We start from the raw sequence: 23,058 nt of genomic DNA on the forward strand, positions 1-23,058 counted from the left end.
GTGTGTTTATCGCTGATATTAAGCACTCACCGTTGCACCGAGGCCAACACTTTGGTAGTGTTCCCCGTGTTAAGTGCATTTTATCAGACAATTAGCCCATAGAGAAAAATCGGCTTGACCACCAACTTATAAAACCAGTGTACTACACTTGCTCTTACTGATGGCCCCCTGGTGAGAGTGCGTTATGAGGTATCGTAACATATAGGAAAACCATCTGTTGGTTGTCGAGGCTTGATGAGGCTTATGACGGTGGAAGTGACGCTGCTAGTTTCTGAAAGTCTATCACTTCATACATTCTCATTAGAATAGAGTAGCTCGTGGTACTGTTGCATACCGTGAGCGGAACCAACGCTGGAGCACTTTCATTTATTGAAGCCTAAATGGGTACCGGTTCAAAAATTTTCCATCCAAAAAACTGTTAAATCGAGTTGAAGAGCAGTCCATATTAGAATTAAGCTGCAAAACAGCCCATCTTACATTCTTATACAGGTCTTTCTTCAATCATATTCTAAGGCATGGCGTTATTAACTATTCAATGTTATCTTCAACAGCCGTTAAAAAGAAACGCGTATGGCCATTAATCTCTCATATTTTTCAGAGTACATATTACGTGTTGTGCTTATTAGAAATAAAACTGGAATTAGTATTAATTTAAATTACTTACGCCAACCAAATGCGATCCGATGGTGGTGGTGGAATGTTTATTACGCCACGTCCAACTAATCCTCTCAAATCCACACGCAAAGTTATGTTTGTATTCATATTCTCAATGGCGCGTTGAACAACTGGCAAATCTGTGGCATATTGAAAAAGGTTCGAGGCAGCAATACGATCAACAATGCGAAAAATCCGACGAGCATTACCAGGTGCTGTTGGCATGAAATGGTAGCTGGAACAAAAAAAATTAGAATTACGATTCAAAATCGGCAGTTTTGTTTAGATAGTATTATTAGCACAACTGGTTTAATATTTTTTCCAAAACATCCATCTGCACATTTTTGTAGAGATCATCTCAACGATGTCCAGAAAACACGTAATATCTATCGGATTGCGTTACAGACCACGGGTGCCGCAAAACGCAACTTGATGGCAGGATGCATTGATTCGATGCCTTTCATTCAGGTGGCGCTGTCAACACCTAACGCCTTTGCTTTGGAAAATAAACAGATATTTTTCTTCGAAGTGGTAATAATTGGGATTTAGGTTGGTAACTGCTCTATAGTCTGTCTGGAAAACGGCATATTGAACAGCTGAGAGCAGCCAGAATAAACGCATTTTCTTCGGAGGGGAGTCACAGGGTTATATCTTCTCTAATACAATTGTCAACTTTACCTACGAGTAGCGATTCCTATTTGGAAGGCGATGCTTTGGCGAACTCAAGTATCTCACAAAAGAAAGAGGTTGTATGACTTGGAAGGTTCAACGAGGTCATATCAAATCGTTCCCGCGATGCTTGGGCTAGCAACCTAAAAGTGCTACTTCCCGGAACGTAGCGAACTAATATCCTGCAGAGCACATGAACATCGATATAACTCCTCAAAACCTTCGGAGAGTCTGCTTATCGCTACAAGAAGAAGAAGGGGATTTCCTTCGGTGCTTGGTTGCATACGAAGATGTATATTGCATTTGGGTTTCACCGTGGACAGCTTATAAAGGTTATTCTATAACTAATATATGTATAGGTATAACCTTTCTGCTCCTCACCTGGATCATGACTAAGTTTACTCAGGCTTACTAAGCTGGGATTTCGGAGACAGCGTTATGAACGCAGCGTCTCCAATATCTTTTCCACTAGATGGAATTAAATTATGGATAAAAGGTCAATAGTTAAGTCCTTCTGAACTGTTCGCTTAAAACGCTCTAGGCAGGAACGCTCCCGCTATCTCATCATATCATATCATATCATAGAGATTTCTTTGCCTTCCCATTTCACATTTTTTATATCCAGATATTGCTACGGTGAGTTTCGGTAACAAGGACCGTTAAGGTAAGGTAGAAAGATGAGGTAATAAAGGAAATGCTCAAATTTAAAGAGACAGTGCCTGATAAGGTTTCACTGTGCTAGACATCCTAACCGAAAAGTACTTATCGTGGAACCGCCTCACAAATAAAGAAGGATATATCTGTTATTGCCGGTTTTCTCACTTAATTAATTGGCGTTAGCCATTTAAGCGGTTTTATCCGTCCAACAAATCACGCCAGTCGCTTCTTCGCTGAGTTAACTGGCGCCAATTGGTAACACCTAGGGAGTTAAAATTTTTTCTACTTGGTCCTTCCAGCGGAGTGCGGGCCGCATTGTTTCTCTGCTTCCGTAAGCGGGTCCAGATAAAAATACCTTCTGCCTGCGTCGCTGCTGTGTTTTGATCCACTGTACTATGTTGATGTCTGCATAAAGCTCGTACAGCTCATAAATTGAAACTTTTTGCTGAACCTAATTTCCTTCTAACACACCTCTTTTGTTAAATTTGAAGAAGGTACTTGGAAAAAATAACGTGAAGTGACATTTAAAAATCTTACTCTTGCTGTGCGCCTCCGGCAGCAGTATCACCTTGTTGTGCTGCACCTGAAGTAGACGCGCCTTGATTGGCGTTCGGGCCCGTTATACCTGTTGGTGCACTCGTACTCTCTGGATCTGAATCCGAATCACCTGTGCTCTCTGCATCGCTATCAAATATAACACTGGCCGATACATCGTCCATCGTGTGATTAGTATCATCTACATTTGATTTTGCGGGTGTACTTCTTTTGGTCTCTCCATCTGGTACAACAATCGGCGGTGCTGTTATTATATTAGCAATACTAGTCGCTGTTGTAGGATTGGTATTATTGTTCGCATTGTTCTGCGTTGGATTAGTAACTGTTATATTGACAACATCTTGTGGACGTTTCTGTTGTTTAATGCGCATCAAATTTAGTTTAGTTGTTAATGTCAACTGAAGTAAACCCTCATAGGTTACGTCTGCATCAACCCAAGTACCACGTTCATCCAGCATGGGTTGTGAGACGCGATGTATGAGTGGTGGTGTGTCGCCGAGATTGATTTGTGTTATAATTACATCCTCAATGAAGGAGGGCAGCTGTGGATAAAATATGTGAAAAGAATAAAGTATATTTGGAAGCTAACTATAATCTAAGATGACGTCGAATGAGCTAAGTTTAAATTGTTCGATTTACATGCTGCGGCATGTCCTTCTTCTTTACCTTTAATTTTCACCCATGTTCGCCTAAAAATGGATCTGTTAGAAACATAAAGCGAGAGCAAGTTCTTTTCTACTTAGTCTATTAATCGAACAGAAGAATGCTTCCAAGAAAACGGGAGGTACTGAGAAAATTAAGTACTCAGGGCGAACCACAATGAGCTTAACCAGTAGACAAATGCGTCTGTGTGGCTACAAAAGCAAGCAACTTCTCACAAACACTGCATGCCATAATGCAGTATACACATTCCCATAAAGATCTATGTCAACTCACTCGTAACCTCTCTGCGTATACATAGACAACCAATTGAAGACGGCGACAAAGAAAAATATCCAAATAAAAAATCATCGAACGATAAAGAAAAAAGTGATAAAGCGGTATTCAAGAAGAGTGTCCAAGTACTAGGACTGCCGGTTTTGAAAACCCCAGCTTAAACGCCTCTGTCGGTAGTGTCTACCCATGGCATCGGTCGACAAAAGAAGTATCGCATATGCATAAATCAGCTCCCATCCGCAGCTACCAATGGCAGCGCATGGTGTCACCCCAAACATAGCCGCACAATACGCTGTCGGACAAACGGGCGACACCACTAAGAGGCACACTGCCATATACAAGCCTTGAAGCGACGAATCAGAACGAGCTGTTGGAATTTGCAGTATAAGTGGTACGCGAGGTGCAGTAGTAAGTAGAACACCTGTCCAAAGACATAAGAACCAAAAAAGAAGGGGTTACGAGTGAATCCAACTCTGATTCCCAGACTGAAGACCGGAGGCTGCAGTCAAAGTTGACTAGAGTTTAAACATTCCACTTCGGCCTCTTATGCTCAGATGAGCCCCAAAATTGTATGTTATCGAACAAAGTGGCAAGGCTAAACTCGCACTGAAACGTCTGCGTTAAGTTGCAGGAAGATTACTTCACAGTTGGGCTGTATGAGGTCACAAAATCCGTGGACAAGGGGCGCCGCAGAGCGGCCTAACGTGGAGAAGAGAAGGCAGAAGACTTCGGCGGCACTGTAAACGAATGCTGGGGTGTACGTAGGGTATATCAACATCACTCTCACACTGGCTATGGTAAAGCCCATCCTTTACTTTGGAGCCCCTTTTGGTGAACAGCCGCACAAAAAAGAATCTACCCAAAATTGGAGAGTTCACAGCCTATCAATGCTTAGCATTTCAGGAGCTCTGGAAACAACCCCGATGGCTGCACTGAATGCCATTCTGCACGTTCCACGTGGAGACCTGGTGGCGAAGACAAAGCATTAAAAATTGCAATAAGGCTCAATACCCCGGAGGAGTTTGAGTGCAGACAACACTGCCACAGTTTTATACCTTCAACAAATACTGGACTACTTGATAGAGAAGGATGGTGTACACCGATGGCTCCAAAGTAATGAAGGCGGTAGGGTCTGCGGTTTATTGTGCTGATCGGGAAATAAACAGACTCTACAAGCTGCCAGATCACTGTAATGTTTTTAGGCGAAAGCAGTAGCCATACAAACAGTAGTTACACTGGAAGAAAATAGCTTGAACCGCATCTGCGTCGACATTTATACTGAATGCCAAGCAGCAATTAAGGCAATACTCTCCCATAGTACAACATCTAAGAGTGTACTGGAGTGTAAGCAATTCCCGGAAAGAATCGGAATAGTTCGAAGTATACATCTTTGTCGGGTCCCACGACATATGGGAATATATGGAAATGAAAAAGCGAATGAGCTAGCTAAAAAGGGCGCATCCTCCGAAGCTTGTCCTCCATACGTCCCAATAAGATTGGGCGAGATTAAGAGAAAGCCAGTGTTGCTATCGATCGACCAAGCTGGAAAGGCGTGAACCCAAGCGCGGCGCTGCATATAGTCGAAGATCATATACAGGTTTTAAAAACTTGTATTAAAAAAGCTACTCTAACATTAAAAAGATAGGACTGTATGCTCACGACGAGTATCTGATGGCCCATGTACGGCACAGTTATTGTCGACGTTAACTGCTCTTAACTCAAAAAGTAGTAAAACTATCGATCATCTGTTATTAGCATTTTCTAGAACGAACATTTCATTTTTAATAAATCGTAAAAAAATAAAATTGATTTTATTCGAGTTAGGGGTCTTTTTTCCCGTAGCGTCACACACATACATATTGTGACGAATATTAACATCACTAAGCTCCTACTAAATAAATGCACAACACAATTAAGCAGACACTCTTGTGTACATGAACAAATCAATCATCATTTACACAGATCCATAAAAGGCAACGAAGAGATGCTCGCAAACAAATGTAATCATCAAACGCAGTAGTTACTCACAAATACACACGCATATGGCTATAAACTACAAATATACACATATATGGCTCGTAACCAAGCATGAGCTACAAAAGTTCTAGAAGATGAAACGTCTAGACTTTAGCAGAAATATGCGAATGAAGCAACGGAGAGTATAAAAGCAGCGCAAGCTGGGTTTGATTTAAAGACGCTATCAGTTGCGAAGTGAAATATAATTGTGAAGAATAATTGTACTACTCCCAAGTAGACTAAATAAAGACTATATTACAAAACTGGATATTGGAGTGATTTATTCAACAGATTGGCGATTCGAACGGTAGCAGAAAGTTTGGGGAAATTCCCAAAATTCGTTACACTATGTTACGCTCGGAGTCAACTTAAAAATTTGTCAAAAGTTTGAGTTCGGCCCTTTATAATAAGCTTACTCTAATTTAAAAATATAACTTGCCGCGCTGCAAGTGGGTCTAAGTTGTTAACAGATTATTTAGAGATTGACTGAAAGGTGTGCATTAACGAAGATATCTTATTAACTAGCCACTACACTGTGATTATTTAAGTTATTTGTTTAATTACCTTAACGGCGCTAATTTTTTTCTGTAACAATTCTTTGATTTTATCTTTAACCATATTATCGTGTAAGCAGCTGTAAAGAACGCGTCCAAGTAATACATTTGCCCACACAACACTGCCGGAAGGTCCAAGAAATAACGATTGATCAATTCCTTTCCACAATTCATTTGCATGACGTCTGGAGCGGCGAGACTGAAATAAGCATAATCAATTACGAACGCACATGCCCTATTAGAAATAGGCCAATGAAACCTTCAACCAGATAAATCAATGTCGTATGTTGAGGTAATTTGCGCAAACGTGATTGAGTTTTAAGAAAAAGATTACAGAGAATGTTACTAGTTTGATCGTTTTTTATAAGAGCTATCAAAAGATTTTAACCAGTAAAATTTTCTTGGAGGAAGCATCCCAGTTGTATAAATGTATGCATGAAACATCGATATTTTAGGCATGAGTTGATGCTATGTATGCATGCCAGTATAATTGCACGTTAATTTCTTTTCACCACGTGTATTTTCTCAGAGAGCATGTATAATCTATTACTCCCTTTGTACTACTTCTGTATGCATTTCACCTTTTATGACATCAATAAAGTTTATATTTTCAAATTTTAAATTAAAGTCTTCAGATTCTATATATTTAACAATTTCAAAGCTACTGAATTTATTATTTTTTACATATTTCCATATTTTTGCATCTGTGTTCTCATAAGTTACATTGTCAATCTTTGACTGATTTTTAAAAGTTAGGAGATAAACTCCATTCACATTATGATTGTCAACAGTATGATTTCCTGAAACTAAAATAACACCATCTTTTATTACATCAATTTCTTTATTCCTTTATTTAATTTTTATACATCTAGTCGTTTTTCCTAACAAAATATTCACTAAACAAGAATTTGAAGATTTTATTTCACAATATACATTCACTATTTCTTTCTTACAATTTTTAACATTAACATATTGATTCTCTCATTTTGAAATCTCTTTTTCGATAAATAACTTACCATCTTGCTTAGCTATTGCTCTTACTTCGTAAAATTTACAATCTAAAAAAATTTTTGAATACCTAATATAAATAACTATTAAATCTTTATTCTGTAATATTTTAAAATTAGAAATATCTATTAACTCTGTCACACTCAATCGTCCATGTTCGTTTGCAATAATGTCTCTAATTTCATCTAAATGTAAAATTGCTGGATTCAAAATTCCTAATTTTCCTAAAGTTATTGTATGAATAATATTCTGTAATTCATTTAGTAAAATTTTGTTCCTACGTTTCCTTAGTTGTGTAGCATGATCATTTTTATTTGCGCTTTTTATTGTCTCTGATAATTGAGAAATAACTTTAAATACTTCTGAATTTGTCATAAATTGTTTGTTGTTATTTAAAATTAACTCGTTTAATTTATTATTTACCAAAACTAAATCGTCGTGATCCGGGGTACCGGCTATCCACTTCCATAAAGTCCCTAATTCATTAATTCCTCTTTTTAAACGTCTCTCCGTTTTTTGTAGTTGCCCTAACAACGTCTATATTAGCTCTATTTCTGGGTCCATATTGATATGACCGTCACGTATGTCAATTTCCCTAACATTATCATAACCTAAATTTTTGTTGTAATCCTCCTCGTCTAGTAGTAATATTTCGGAAAAATAAGTTAAATTTGTAACATGGAAAAAGTCACCAAAGTCGTTGTATAACGCTACGTCTCCATCTTCTATTAATACATAATCTTCTCTTGTATAATCGATTATATCCGTCCCTACTATAGTAATTAATGCCAGAAATATGATTAGCTTCATTCCCTGTAATTAAAGTTAAGATTTAATGTTATCTTTATGTACTATTCTATTCCTATAATTGATTCTAACTTTATTTCCTAAATCTTCCTTTACCACTTGCTTTTTAAATCTAGGTATTTCTCTCCCCTATAATCTTTTCATATATAACATCGCCACGTTGGTATGTTTTACTAACCCTGTTTCTATTTTCCCTATCTAACATTTTATTTTGCGCAGTCAAAAGCTTTGACCGAACTGCATCAAGTGGCGCTTTATTAAAAAATATTTGAAATGGTTTTTCTTCTATTACTGAGTGAATCGTTTTATTGTATTGATGCACAGCACGATATATCGACTCAGCAAAACTTATTAAATTATATTCGTGTTTAATGCAACGCGCGATTTCTATTACGGTCGAATGTACTCTTTCAACTTGTCCATTAGTTGTGCTATGACCTGGACTACAAAAAATAATTCTTATTCCTAATCTTTGCATTAAAGATTTAAACTGCATTGTAATAAACTCAGGTTCATTATCAACCGTTATTTCCTTTAACTCAGGAAAACTTTGGATAACTTCCATTACTTTTTCCTCCAAATTAATTTTGTCTTCAATTTGCTTTACTACCAAATATTTAGAATATGCATCAATGCAAGTAATAAATTTCAAATGTTGAGCATAAAAAATATCAATATGTACTTGTTCTCCCTCTCTTTCCGGTATTGGAACTTCCCCAATTGGAATCTTTTTCGGATGCCTGTCGTATTTATTCTTGTTACATACTTCGCAAATTCTTGAATATTGTTTAAATTGCTTATACATTTCGGGCTAATAGTACTGATCTTTGATTTGTTTTAAGTTTTCTCTATAATTGCGGTGTGCGCGATTATGAGTTTGTTCTATAATAGCCGCTTCGTCCTCCCTATTAGTAATATCATTAGGGAAATATTTAGAATGCATAAATTTTGTCGATGGGTAAGTTTCTCTTAAGACATGATTAATTCCATAAAGCACCTCTGGTGTGCATTAAATTGCGGTAACCAATTTTGGATTCAAATATTCTGTCAAAACCGAAGGAATATTTTCAGGTTGATCATATTCGATCAAAAAGCGTTTGTTATTAAATAGAAATATGGTTTCCAAGGCTGTAATTCTACCACCTTTATCAAGAAGGATTTGCTGTTTGAAATGATTTAATGGTTTTTTTGTTGCAGCAATTTGATATTCATCACTACTTTCTGCAAAATGTTGTGTATTAGTTAAAGAGTCGCTTGAGTTACTTTCATCATTTTCCGACTCTGTTACATTATTTAAAATTTGCCGGGATAAAGCATCTGCAACCACATTTATTGCACCTGGTTTATAAATAATTTTTGGGGAAAGCTCCTCAATTAAAGCCCTCCATCTTTTCATATTGATATTTGGATTTCTTTCAGAAATTGTAAATGATAATGGTTGATGGTCGGTGTGAATCTCCAAATCTCTCACCGAATAAAGGTAATTTCGTAAATTCTTCAATGCCCACACAATGGCAAATAATTCCTTTTCATTTGTCGCATAGTTTTCTTCAGTCGTGGTTAATTTTTTTGAAATATAAGTCACTGATCTCCCCTCTTCAGATAACACAGCTCCTACGGCTACATTTGATCCATCTGTTGTTAGAACAAATTTTTTTGTAAAATTTGGTTGTATCAATTCTATCTGCTGACACAACAATCCCTTTAGTTTTTCGCAAGCAGCTATTGCCTCTTGGTCTAGATTGACAATAGTTTTTTTTGATTTATATTGGGAGATTTTACCATTTTCCCCTTGTAAATATTTTGTAATTGGTTTTGCTATGTTAGCATAACCTTCTATAAATTTCCTATAATATCCCGTTAAACCTAAAAATCCTCTAACCTGAGGTAGAGTTCTTGGTATTGGATAATTTTTTATAGCTTCTATTTTCTTTGGATCGGTTTTAATAACCTTATGAGATACAATGTATCCCAGAAACTCAACTTCTTGCTCGATAAACCTAGACTTTTCTAGAAGATATTTTCATATGGGCCTTTTTCAGTACTTCTATTACCAATTCTAAATGTTTCAAATGATCATCCAAATTACGTGAATATACTATAATGTCACCAATATAGACATGACAAAACTTCCCGATATATTCATGCAAAATATTATTCATAGTCCGTTGGAATATGCTGGGAGTGTTGCGAAGGCCAAAGGGCATCCGCACATACTCATACTTCCCGTTATTAACGGAGAACGCCGTTTTTTCAATATCCTCTTCTCTCATTAATATTTGATGAAATCCAGATTCGAGATCTATCGTTGACAAATATTTTGATTCCCCCAAATTTGAAAGTATGATCTCTGAATTCGGCATCGGATATCTATCCGGAATAGTTTTTCCATTTATTTTTTTAAACTCAATCACTAAGCGTAACTTAGGACTTCCATCCTTATTAATTCCCTTTTTTGGAACTACCCAACATGGAGAGTTATATTGACTCTTACTTTCTCTTATAATCCCCTTCTGCAATAGACTTTGGACTTCTTCATTAACAAAACCATTAACAGACATTGGATATGGATATTGTTTGGACCAAATGAGTCTTTCCTCATTCATGCGAATTTCTGCTCTGACATCTGCGTTGAATGGTAAATCCAAATCAACATCTTCATGTTCTTTTTTTATAACATCAATTATCTTCTGACGAAGATTCTTTATATTGCCCTCTTTTGGGCTTATTTTATTATTTGGAATTTTGCTGGTACATTCTTCAGCTGGCGCTGTGGAACGTTCTTGTTCCACATCTGTTCGATTTTTTATATTATCTGTACTATTTCCGGTATTACCGTCGGCTGGCGCTGTGGAACAGTTTTGTTCCACAAAGTTCACTTTATCAACCTCACTTTCTTTTTCACAACTGTGCTTCATAGCACTCCTTTCCCCAAATTCATAAATTTTTCCAATTCTATTAACAATTAACTTCTGGTTTTCCAGATCCACTAAAGCGTTGACTTTCCGCAATAATTATAACATATAAGGAGATCTGACTCCAAGCTATCAATTTCGTAAAAAATCTCCTTAACACCAAACAGATAAATTTCGTGGTAAAATCTTATTATTGTATAACCATTAATGGTTTTTATCCTCTTATAAATATCCAATTCTTTTGGATTCCTATAAATTCCCTTCCTAATGTAACAGGATGTTGCACCTGTATCTACTAAAATTTCAAAATCTTTTTTTATAGCTTGGTCATACAGATATATATATGGCAAGCTTACTTTTGGCCTAAAAAATGGCCTTCATTAATATTATTTACTCGTTGTACTTTTTCCTTTGGTTGCGCACTGACTTGCGCACCTCCAACTCTTTTATTAAAATTGTTTTGCGAATTGTTTCTACCTCCCTGTGGCATATATCTATTACTAGGCCTATTCTCAATTTGCAGGGATGGATCTACATCCATTTGCTCTGGATGGGTTTTTTTATTGTCGCCGAATATTGGACTATTTTTCTGCGGGTACCTCAAATTATTCTGAAACTCCTGACTTCTCCGATTATTATAAGGAAGTCTGTGGGGAGATAGAATTAAAACTTGTTTGCGGGTGGCTTTGCGAATATTGCAAAGCAAATTGTGACCTCATTTGATTGGCATTTAACTCTTGAGCCTTGGCAAGGGCTTTTGGCAAATCCTTCGGTGCCAAGGTAAACAATATTTGATCTAATGGGTGATTAAGCCCAGTTATAAAGGTCCGCAGAGCAGTGGCTCTGTTTTTAGAGTTTATCTCTTTAGTTATGGGTGAGCTTGTCCCATGAGTCATTATGGTCTTATTTATGAGAAGCGTCAACTTCTCGTTAACCTCATTATAGAAACATATCAGGGATTTCGATCCGTCTCAGGACACTCATCTCCTGTTCGATTATATGACTTGGCCTTTTGTCAGCAAAGGCAAAGTCCAGACGACTTAAAATCGCGTCGAAATTCAAAACTGTTCCGTGATTGGTCAGTATATCATTGGCCTCACGGGTAATTTTATTCTTTAAAATTGTTAACGCCGCGAAATATTTCCTACTCCCCTTGTGTACAAGGACATGGAATTATTGGCTGCTTCGCGCCAACTTACATAATTATTTATCTTACCGCCAAACTCAGGCAAAGACTTGATAACATCTAAAGGTTCGTCACAATTTATATTTGAATCTATTTGTTCGGGTACAAACTCGGTCACAGCATCATTGGTGTTGATGGCCTGTATCTGTCGCCTCATTTGCTCTACTTCCGTTCGTAATGATGCCGTACTGGCGGCAATCAATCTAGATATTACATCCATATTAGTGGTACTATTATTACTATTTAAGAACATTTTTGTCAAATCTTCTATCAAAGAATCCAGATCTATATACCCTTTTCAAATCTTCTTTCACAATCTTTCAGCACTTCATATACATTTTATTTTTTAATTTTGCTTTATCTCTTCTTGTTTTGCTTTCACTTTTATAATCTTCTAATTTATATGTACAAAAATATAATTATTTATACATACTATGTATTAACATATACCTTAACTATTTTATTCATTAGCTTACGCTTGTTCATCTTCGGATTCTCGTCCTTCTATTTGATCCTTGTTCGCTTTGTGAATGAATGCTGCTGTTCATATGTTGGTGGTCCTTTCACTTTCTGGAGTTACGTACTTCACGTGTTTAGTTTTCTTGTAAGCTGACAAATATTTTTGTTTGCTTTAATTTTAGAGTGTTTTTTTTTCCCCTTTCTCTCCTTTTTAGAGATACTTGTTTTATTTAAATTTTTACAGTGTTTTTTTTTTTTTGTTTTCTTTTCTCTTCTTTTTAGAGATACTTGTTATACCTTTCATGAAAATGAAATGGTGTATTAATTTCGTCACGAAACCCAAAATTGTAAGTCCTTAAAGGAAAATAGATAGACCCACCATTAAGTATACCGAAATAATCAGAATGAAGATCTGAGTTGATTTAGCCATGTCCGTCTGTCTGTCTGTCCGTCTGTCTGTTTGTATGCAAACTAGTCCCTCAATTTTTGAGATATCTTGATAAAATTTGGTGAGCTGGTGTATTTGGGTATATAGTATATAGTATATATCCCCCACAACCGATTGTTCAGATAAGAAACTTTTCGTAATTACTGCCCTATTTTAAGAGCTAGAGGCTTCAAATTTCAACGAATGCTTACGTATATGGCATATATTGTTGTCTGAAAAAATCATAGAGATCTCTTGTATATATAGTATATATCTCATACAACCGATTGTTCAGATAAGAAACTTTTCGCAATTTCTACCCCATTTTAACAGCTATAAGCTTCAAATTTCACCGATTGCTTACGTATATAATATATATTGTTGTGTCAAAAAATCCTAGAGATCGGTGATATATATAATATATATATGATGGTATATATAGTATATATATATTTTTTTTTGCGATTTCGGCCCCATTTTAACAGCTAGAAGCTTCAAATTTCACCAAATGCTTACGTATATAATATATATTGTTGTGTCAAAAAATCCTAGAGATCGGTGATATATATAATATATATATGATGGGATATATAGTATATATATATTTTTTTCTGCGATTTCGGCCCCATTTTAACAGCTAGAAGCTTCAAATTTCACCAAATGCTTACGTGTATAGCATATATTGATGTCTCAAAAAATCATTGAGATCGGGTGTATACATAGTATATAGCTCATACAACCGATTGTTCAGATAAGAAACTTTGCGCAATTTCTGCCCCGTTTTAACAGCTAGAAGCTTCAAATTTCACCAAATGCTTACGTGTATAGCATATATTGATGTCTCAAAAAATCATTGAGATCGGGTGTATACATAGTATATAGCTCATACAACCGATTGTTCAGATAAGAAACTTTTCGCAATTTCTACCCCATTTTAACAGCTATAAGCTTCAAATTTCACCGATTGCTTACGTATATAATATATATTGTTGTGTCAAAAAATCCTAGAGATCGGTGATATATATAATATATATATGATGGTATATATAGTATATATATATTTTTTTTTTGCGATTTCGGCCCCATTTTAACAGCTAGAAGCTTCAAATTTCACCAAATGCTTACGTATATAATATATATTGTTGTGTCAAAAAATCCTAGAGATCGGTGATATATATAATATATATATGATGGTATATATAGTATATATATATTTTTTTTTGCGATTTCGGCCCCATTTTAACAGCTAGAAGCTTCAAATTTCACCAAATGCTTACGTGTATAGCATATATTGATGTCTCAAAAAATCATTGAGATCGGGTGTATACATAGTATATAGCTCATACAACCGATTGTTCAGATAAGAAACTTTTCGCAATTTCTACCCCATTTTAACAGCTATAAGCTTCAAATTTCACCGATTGCTTACGTATATAATATATATTGTTGTGTCAAAAAATCCTAGAGATCGGTGATATATATAATATATATATGATGGTATATATAGTATATATATATTTTTTTTTGCGATTTCGGCCCCATTTTAACAGCTAGAAGCTTCAAATTTCACCAAATGCTTACGTGTATAGCATATATTGATGTCTCAAAAAATCATTGAGATCGGGTGTATACATAGTATATATCTCATACAACCGATTGTTCAGATAAGAAACTTTGCGCAATTTCTGCCCCGTTTTAACAGCTAGAAGCCTCAAATTTCGCCAAATGCTTACGTGTATAGCATATATTGATGTCTGAAAAAATCATTGAGATCGGGTGTATACATAGTATATAGCTCATACAACCGATTGTTCAGATAAGAAACTTTGCGCAATTTCTGCCCCGTTTTAACAGCTAGAAGCTTCAAATTTCACCAAATGCTTACGTATATAGCATATATTGTTGTCTGAAAAAATCATAGAGATCGGTGGTATATATATTATATACTTCATACAAACTGTCATTTTTGCCCCTTTTTTACGGATAGAAGCTTCAAAATTCATCAAGTTTCATCAAATAGTTACGTTTACTTCATATATTTTTGAAATACGTGATTCGTAGTCGTAGTTTTTACATGCAGACCACAAAAAACGTGAAGCTTTGCATCCACACACAAAGTACCTACCTATTTTTATACCTTTCATGAAAATGAAATGGTATATTAATTTCGTCACGAAACCCAAAATTGTAAGTCCTTAAAGGAAAATAGATAGACCCACCATTAAGTATACCGAAATAATCAGAATGAAGAGCTGACTTGATTTAGCCATGTCCGTCTGTCTGTCTGTCCGTCTGTCTGTTTGTATGCAAACTAGTCCCTCAATTTTTGAGATATCTTGATAAAATTTGGTGAGCAGGTGTATTCGGGTGTCCGATTAGACATTTGTCGGAACCGGCCGGATCGGACCACTATAGCATATATCCTCCATACAACCGATTTTTCAGAAAAAGAGGATTTTTGTAATATCTTATTCAATTTAACAGATTGAAGCTTCAAACTTCACCATATACTTTCGTATTTTGCTCATATTGTTGCCTGAAAAATTGATGAGATCGGTCGTATATATAGTATATATCCCCCACAACCGATTGTTCAGATAAGAAACTTTTCGTAATTACTGCCCTATTTAAGAGCTAGAGGCTTCAAATTTCAACGAATGTTTACATATATAGCATATATTGTTGTCTGAAAAAATCATACAGATCGGTGGTATATATAGTATATATATGGTGGTATATATAGTATATATATACATTTTCGCAATTTTATCCCCATTTTAACAGCTAGAACCTTCAAATTTCACCGAACGCTTACGTATATGGTATATATTGTTGTCTGAAAAAATCATAGAGATCGGTTGTATATATAGTATATATCTCATACAACCGATTGTTCAGATAAGAAACTTTTCGCAATTTCTACCCCATTTTAACAGCTATAAGCTTCAAATTTCACCGATTGCTTACGTATATAATATATATTGTTGTGTCAAAAAATCATAGAGATCGGTGATATATATAATATATATATGATGGTATATATAGTATATATATATTTTTTTTTTTGCGATTTCGGCCCCATTTTAACAGCTAAAAGCTTCAAATTTCACCAAATGCTTACGTGTATAGCATATATTGATGTCTGAAAAAATCATTGAGATCGGGTGTATACATAGTATATCTCATACAACCGATTGTTCAGATAAGAAACTTAGCGCAATTTCTGCCCCGTTTTAACAGCTAGAATCCTCAAATTTCACCAAATGCTTACGTGTATAGCATATATTGATGTCAGAAAAAATCATTGAGATCGGGTGTATACATAGTATATATCTCATACAACCGATTGTTCAGATAAGAAACTTTGCGCAATTTCTGCCCCGTTTTAACAGCTAGAAGCTTCAAATTTCACCAAATGCTTACGTATATAGCATATATTGTTGTCTGAAAAAATCATAGAGATCGGTGGTATATATATTATATACTTCATACAAACTCTCATTTTTGCCCCTTTTTACGGATAGAAGCTTCAAAATTCATCAAGTTTCATCAAATAGTTACGTTTACTTCATATATTTTTGAAATACGTGATTCGTAGTCATAGTTTTTACATGCAGACCACAAAAAACGTGAAGCTTTGCATCCTCACACAAAGTACCTACCTATTTTTATACCTTTCATGAAAATGAAATGGTATATTAATTTCGTCACGAAACCCAAAATTGTAAGTCCTTAAAGGAAAATAGATAGGCCCACCATTACGTATACCGAAATAATCAGAATGAAGAGCTGAGTTGATTTAGCCATGTCCGACTGTCTGTCCGTCTGTCCGTCTGTCTGTTTGTATGCAAACTAGTCCCTCAATTTTTGAGATATCTTGATAAAATTTGGTGAGCAGGTGTATTTGGGTGTCCGGTTAGACATTTGTCTGAACCGGCCGGATCGGACCACTATAGCATATATCCTCCATACAACCGATTTCTCAGAAAAAGAGGATTTTTGTAATATCTTACTCAATTTAACAGATTGAAGCTTCAAACTTCACCATATACTTTCGTATATTGCACATATTGTTGCCTGAAAAAATTGATGAGATCGGTCGTATATATAGTATATATCCCCCACAACCGATTGTTCAGATAAGAAACTTTTCCTAATTACTGCCCTATTTTAAGAGCTAAAGGCTTCAAATTTCAACGAATGCTTACGTATATAGCATATATTGTTGTCTGAAAAAATCATAGAGATCGGTGGTATATATATTATATACTTCATACAAACTGTCATTTTTGCCCCTTTTTACGGATAGAAGCTTCAAAATTCATCAAGTTTCATCAAATAGTTACGTTTACTTCATATATTTTTGAAATTCGTGATTCGTAGTCGTAGTTTTTACATGCAGACCACAAAAAACGTGAAGCTTTGCATCCTCACACAAAGTACCTACCTATTTTTATATCTTTCATGAAAATGAAATGGTATATTAATTTCGTCACGAAACCCAAAATTGTAAGTCCTTAAAGGAAAATAGATAGACCCACCATTAAGTACACCGAAATAATCAGAATGAAGAGCTGAGTTGATTTAGCCATGTCCGTTTGTCTGTCTGTCCGTCTGTCCGTCTATCCGTCTGTCTGTTTGTATGCAAACTAGTCCCTCAATTTTTGAGATATCTTGATACAATTTGGTGAGCAGGTGTATTTGGGTGTCCGATTAGACATTTGTCGGAACTGGCCGGATCGGATCACTATAGCATATATCCTCCATACAACCGATTTTTCAGAAAAAGAGGATTTTTGTAATATCTTACTCAATTTAACAGATTGAAGCTTCAAACTTCACCATATACTTTCGTATATTGCACATATTGTTGCCTGAAAAAATTGATGAGATCAATCGTATATATAGTATATATCCCCCCCAACCGATTGTTCAGGTAAGAAACTTTTCGTAATTACTGCCCTATTTTAAGAGCTAGAGGCTTGAAATTTCAACGAATACTTACGTATATGGCATATATTGTTGTCTGAAAAAATCATAGAGATCGGTTTTATATATAGTATATATCTCATACAACCGATTGTTCAGATAAGAAACTTTTCGCAATTTCTACCCCATTTTAACAGCTATAAGCTTCAAATTTCACCGATTGCTTACGTATATAATATATATTGTTGTGTCAAAAAATCATAGAGATCGGTGATATATATAATATATATATGATGGTATATATAGTATATATATAGTATATATATATATTTTTTTTTGCGATTTCGGCCCCATTTTAACAGCTAGAAGCTTCAAATTTCACCAAATGCTTAGGTGTATAGTATATATTGTTGTCTGAAAAAATCATTGAGATCGGTGGTATATATAGTATATATCTCATACAACCGATTGTTCAGATAAGAAACTTTGCGCAATTTCTGCCCCGTTTTAACAGCTAGAAGCTTCAAATTTCACCAAATGCTTACGTATATAGCATATATTGTTGTCTGAAAAAATAATAGAGATCGGTGGTACATATATTATATACCCCATATAAACTGTATTTTTTTGCCCATTTTTTACGGCTAGAAGCTTCAAAATTCAAAACATTTCATCAAATAGATACGTTTACGTCATATATTGTTGAAATACGTGATTCGTAGTCTTAGTTTTTACACGCAGACCACAAAAAACCTGAAACTTTGCATCCTCACACAAAGTACCTACCTATTTTTTATTTTATATTTATCTTAAAAATCCTTTAGGTATGTAGATCTGTTCACTAAATATTTCTTATCTTATACATCCAATTATTCGGAGATTACGAACGGGATAAGATTATTGTTCAGACCCATTCATGAAAGGTATGAAGTCTTCGGCATAGCCGAAGACAGTCCCGTCCTTACTTGTTTTATTTTAATTTTTACAGTATTTTTTTTTTACCCCGGAGGACACGCAACCTTTTTACAGGCTATCACTGCGTGGCTCCTGGCAGGATCGCCAATTAAAGTTTATGTTGGGTAAATTGAGTTTTTAAAAAACTCTTGCACTTTATTTCAATGCCGCTCAAAAACTGAATAAGCTTTACATTTTACTCTTATTTATAACTTACAAATAGTTTACAATAGGCATATTGAATAGGATGCCTATCTTAATACGATACCTTAGTAATTCTACACCTGGCATTGCATCAGCTGGCTAACGCAATGTCAGTATGTGGGAATGGAATGTTACAACGGATTTCGTAAATAAATCAAATAGCAACGTTTAAAGAATTTGTTTATATTTGCCACCTGATTTGAGTGGAGTCATGTTCCTTAACTTGCATACAAGTTTTTCCACTAATGAATTGTTCATACTTTTTCACTAATACAGAATGCACACTAATTAATTTTACATACTTCTTCATGCATTTAGCATGCATACATCCTGTATGCATATAATTTATTTCAACTGGGATGATTTTCACATTGCTGCTAATGGCGACTCGAAATAATTCATTGCACACGCAATTCATTTTGTCTTGTCGCTATTTTCTTGTTTGTATTTGGGCCATTCTGGATATCTGAAAATTTTCTGGTCTATGCAAATAATTCCTTGGAATGACAACTGGGTGGGTGAATTACGAATGAGAGCCATGCGGTCATCATATTACATTTGGCGTAGAAAAAAAATAATAATTGCACTACTTAAATCTCCGAGGAATTTACAGCAAAACTCAACTTAAACAATTTTTGAAATTGTAATAAAAAATTAACTAAAAAAGAACGTAGTGACCTTAAAAAAATTACAGACTCTCAAAAAAGGAAGATATAAAAAGGAAGATATATATAAACTGATAACTGTATTTCGACTGCAGAGTTGATTTATACCTTATTTTATTAGCAACCTGATTGAAAACATTCAATCATAGAATATGAGATAGGTGCAGTGGATTCGAAAGTTCTTGAGCGATTCAGTATGTATGTATACCTGCATGATGGGAACAGTGTGCCCTACATTTTTCAAATTCACAAGACATTAAATTATCCGGCCGAAGTTATGTTGATTTCTTTAAATTAATTACAGGAGTTAAGCATTTATATCAAAAATTAAATTATAAAAAAATAAATGTAATTAAAATCAAACAAATGATTTATATAATAAAAATGATACCATACTTTTTTCAATTGTGCTGATGGATGTAATTTGGAATAAACTGGAATTTTTTTATCTCTGCAAGCGTTCTATAAGGTAAAATAAAAAATAGAAAAATAAATACTTACATATAATGAAAATTAAAATTAAATAAAATGAGTATTTTGTCAGTCATGATGAAGTGTCCTTTCGAAGTTTTCAATCGCAAAGATATTGAAAACAGTTCTCAATAAAGATGTTGGCGCTGATTTTTCAGACGGGAAGTGAACCAAGGGCCGACCTATTCTAAAAAAAAATTATTAATGCAGCGATATCCATAAAATTTGGTCCAGGGGCACTTCCTTTATCAGCTTACTATTTGAGAAACTTTTCTTTTCAGATAGTTAACCAAGGACCGAAATATTGCACTAAATCTTATTTTAGGGTGATTCTCTTGGAATTCGATATCTTTAATAAAGAAAGAAACTTTTCATTCCGGGAAGTGGATCAGGAACCGGCCTGTTCTAAATAAATAGTGTATAGTGCGATTTCCTTAAAATTTGGTACAGGGACACTTCCTTTACTAGCTTATGATTTGAAAGACTTTTCATTCCAGATAGTTTACCAAGGGCCGATCTATTCCACAAAATTTTATTTAAGGTGGTATTTGCTTGAAAGTAAGTAAGAGACGGATCTATTTCAAAAAATCTTATTTATGATGCGGTTTGTTTGAGATTTGGTATAGGAGGTACACTTATCAATACTAATACCCTTTCCAGGAAGTGAAGAAGTGGTCGACCTATTCGAAAAAATCTATATAAATAGTGCAATTTGCTTGAAATTTCGTACAGGGGTACCTCTTCGACAAGCTTAATGTTTGGGACCATTTCTTTCCGGAAAGTAGACCAGGAAGGTGCGAATTTTTTGAAAATTTTTTATTTAGGCAACCGTTCCAATTGGGTTTTAGCAATGGGATAGGGGCTATGAGGAAGAGCGAATGGGGAAGGGAGACTGAAATAAAAAACAAAAAATAAGAGATAGGAGTGGCAATTGGGACGGAAAGAAAGAGAAGAGGAAGAAAAACAGACAGATTTGTGGTTGGGGGAGGGGAATAAGATGGGAGTTGGTGAAACGGGTAAGATAGAGGGGGACAGGGATCTAACAATAGCAAGAGAGAGACAAGAAAATACATAAATTTTTTTACAGAAGCTACAAAATGACAAATGCCAATGCCCCAGAGTATGAATGGGTTCGGGAAGAGCAGGAAGATAAATGGCACAACAAGCAATCAACAAAACGATCAAGCAATTGCTTTCGAAATAACACGAACCATATACTTATTGAACAGGCCAAGATTGGCAAGGACATAATCTCAATAATTATTCGGTAACACCAGTAAGTTAAGCCTATTCCATACGCGAGTCACCTTTGCGGACAGGACGATAAAACACTAGTTCACTCTCTCCGACTGCATTGCTCTACTAAAACAATTAATCTCCTATCTACATGGAACTTTTATTTATATTTGTAGTTATGTCACCTGCCATGACTACACCTCTTTTACTAAAATAGCAAATGAATTTTGGTGAAGCTAAATGACATTTTAAGAATAAAAAAGTTGGATGGAACATAAAAATTACAGAAATACACATAAGAGGGTTTGCCAAATCACTGCCAAGGGGCAACCCACTAAGAAAACGTTTCAGTCATTCCACCGAGAGAAGAGTGGAGAAGAGGAATTATCTGGCGCATGGGACCGGTTAACTTGTTCACGGATGGGTCGAAGTTGGATGGAAAGATTGGTGGGGGCCTTTTGTGAAGAGCTAAATGTTAGCCGCAAGTTTAAGTTGGCTGATCACTGCAGTGTATTCCAAGCGGAAGTTACTGCGATTAAGGATGCGGTGGATGAAATGCTATCCAGTGCTACTACGGTTAGGGAATTTAACATCTACCCTGATAGCCAAGCGGATATCAAGACCTTGAGCTCAGCTACAGTGCGATCGAGGGTGGTCTGGGAGTTCCTGACCTCGCTTGCGATTGCATCGAATTATTTTACAATTAAGATTATCTGGGTCCCGGACGAAAGTGGATGGCAGATCTGCTGAAATAATTGGGTTCACTAAGGCTCACCTATCAATGGTCATTGGGGTTTTGACAGGGCACTTACCCATGGGTATCCATGCGGTACGTCTCAATATACTGGAAACTTCAACCTGCTGCAGCTGTATGGAGGATGATGAGATGGAGTCACCAAAGCACTTATTGCCAGAACTAGGCGAAAGTACTTCGGTCTCGACTCACTTGGATCAGCCGAGGATATATCCAAAGTTGAGATCAGTATCATTCGGAGCTTTATCGTTTCTACCCAACGATTCTCTAAGTAGCTAGATCTAAGTCACCGTTATTTTTGTTGTATGTGGTATCACAACGGACCTTCGTGTTGTCCAAGTGAGCTTTCCTTATCAGGCAGCTACCACCTAACCTAACCTAACTAATCTCACCGGAGCCACACCATGGTGGCTTAGAGGACTTTGTAGCTAAGACTAGAGAGTAAAGTAATTTTATGAGCATAAAAACTAAAGCACTTCAAAAACTAGTTAAAAAATTTGCAAATATGTCAAAATATAAGCATATTCATCCCAGCTCACCTGATAAATAGCCATAAAACGTATATAATCTTGAGGATTTCGACCTGCATTTGAACTCATAAGTAAGCCTTCAAAGGTATCAGCAGGCGTTGAAACGAATTCCATATCGTCCGGAATGTCTTTGAATGCTTCAGATATATCCATTTTGTTTTCGAGTACCAATGCTGGAGCCATATCTGCCGGTAGAAGTTGCGATTCGGTTTCCGCATTATTTTCATTTCCATTTGTTGCCTACAAAAAATAAAAATTTAGATTTTAAAAAATTTTCAACTCTTCTGTATTTTAGATTTTACCCCAGCTTCCATAGGCATTTGTCCAGCCTTAGCTGCTGCATGTTGCAATTCAGCATCATCCACCAATTTAACATTCGTCAAATGCAGAACTTGATCGTGCACATCGCCTTCGCTTGCCGCAACAAAACGTCGATACCAATCCTCCTTTTCACGATCGCCACGAGAAAATA

General features: G+C 35.6%; 1 protein-coding gene across 1 annotated transcript in view; it reads right to left on the minus strand.

Annotated features, from left to right (window-relative positions):
* LOC137252728 (testis-expressed protein 2) overlaps positions 1 to 22,775 on the minus strand; it is a 29,398-nt gene extending 6,623 nt beyond the window's left edge. Inside the window, exons 1-2 of the mRNA XM_067788796.1 lie at positions 22,596 to 22,775; positions 665 to 889 (exon numbers count right to left, since the gene is read on the minus strand). Of these exons, the coding sequence (XP_067644897.1) occupies positions 665 to 889; positions 22,596 to 22,645 (275 nt within the window). The 5' untranslated portion in view covers positions 22,646 to 22,775. The remainder of the gene's footprint in view (positions 1 to 664; positions 890 to 22,595) is intronic.
* Positions 22,776 to 23,058: the final 283 nt, after the last annotated feature.

This window comes from Eurosta solidaginis, chromosome 5 (assembly GCF_040869045.1).
Source record: "Eurosta solidaginis isolate ZX-2024a chromosome 5, ASM4086904v1, whole genome shotgun sequence".
NCBI lineage: Eukaryota > Metazoa > Arthropoda > Insecta > Diptera > Tephritidae > Eurosta > Eurosta solidaginis.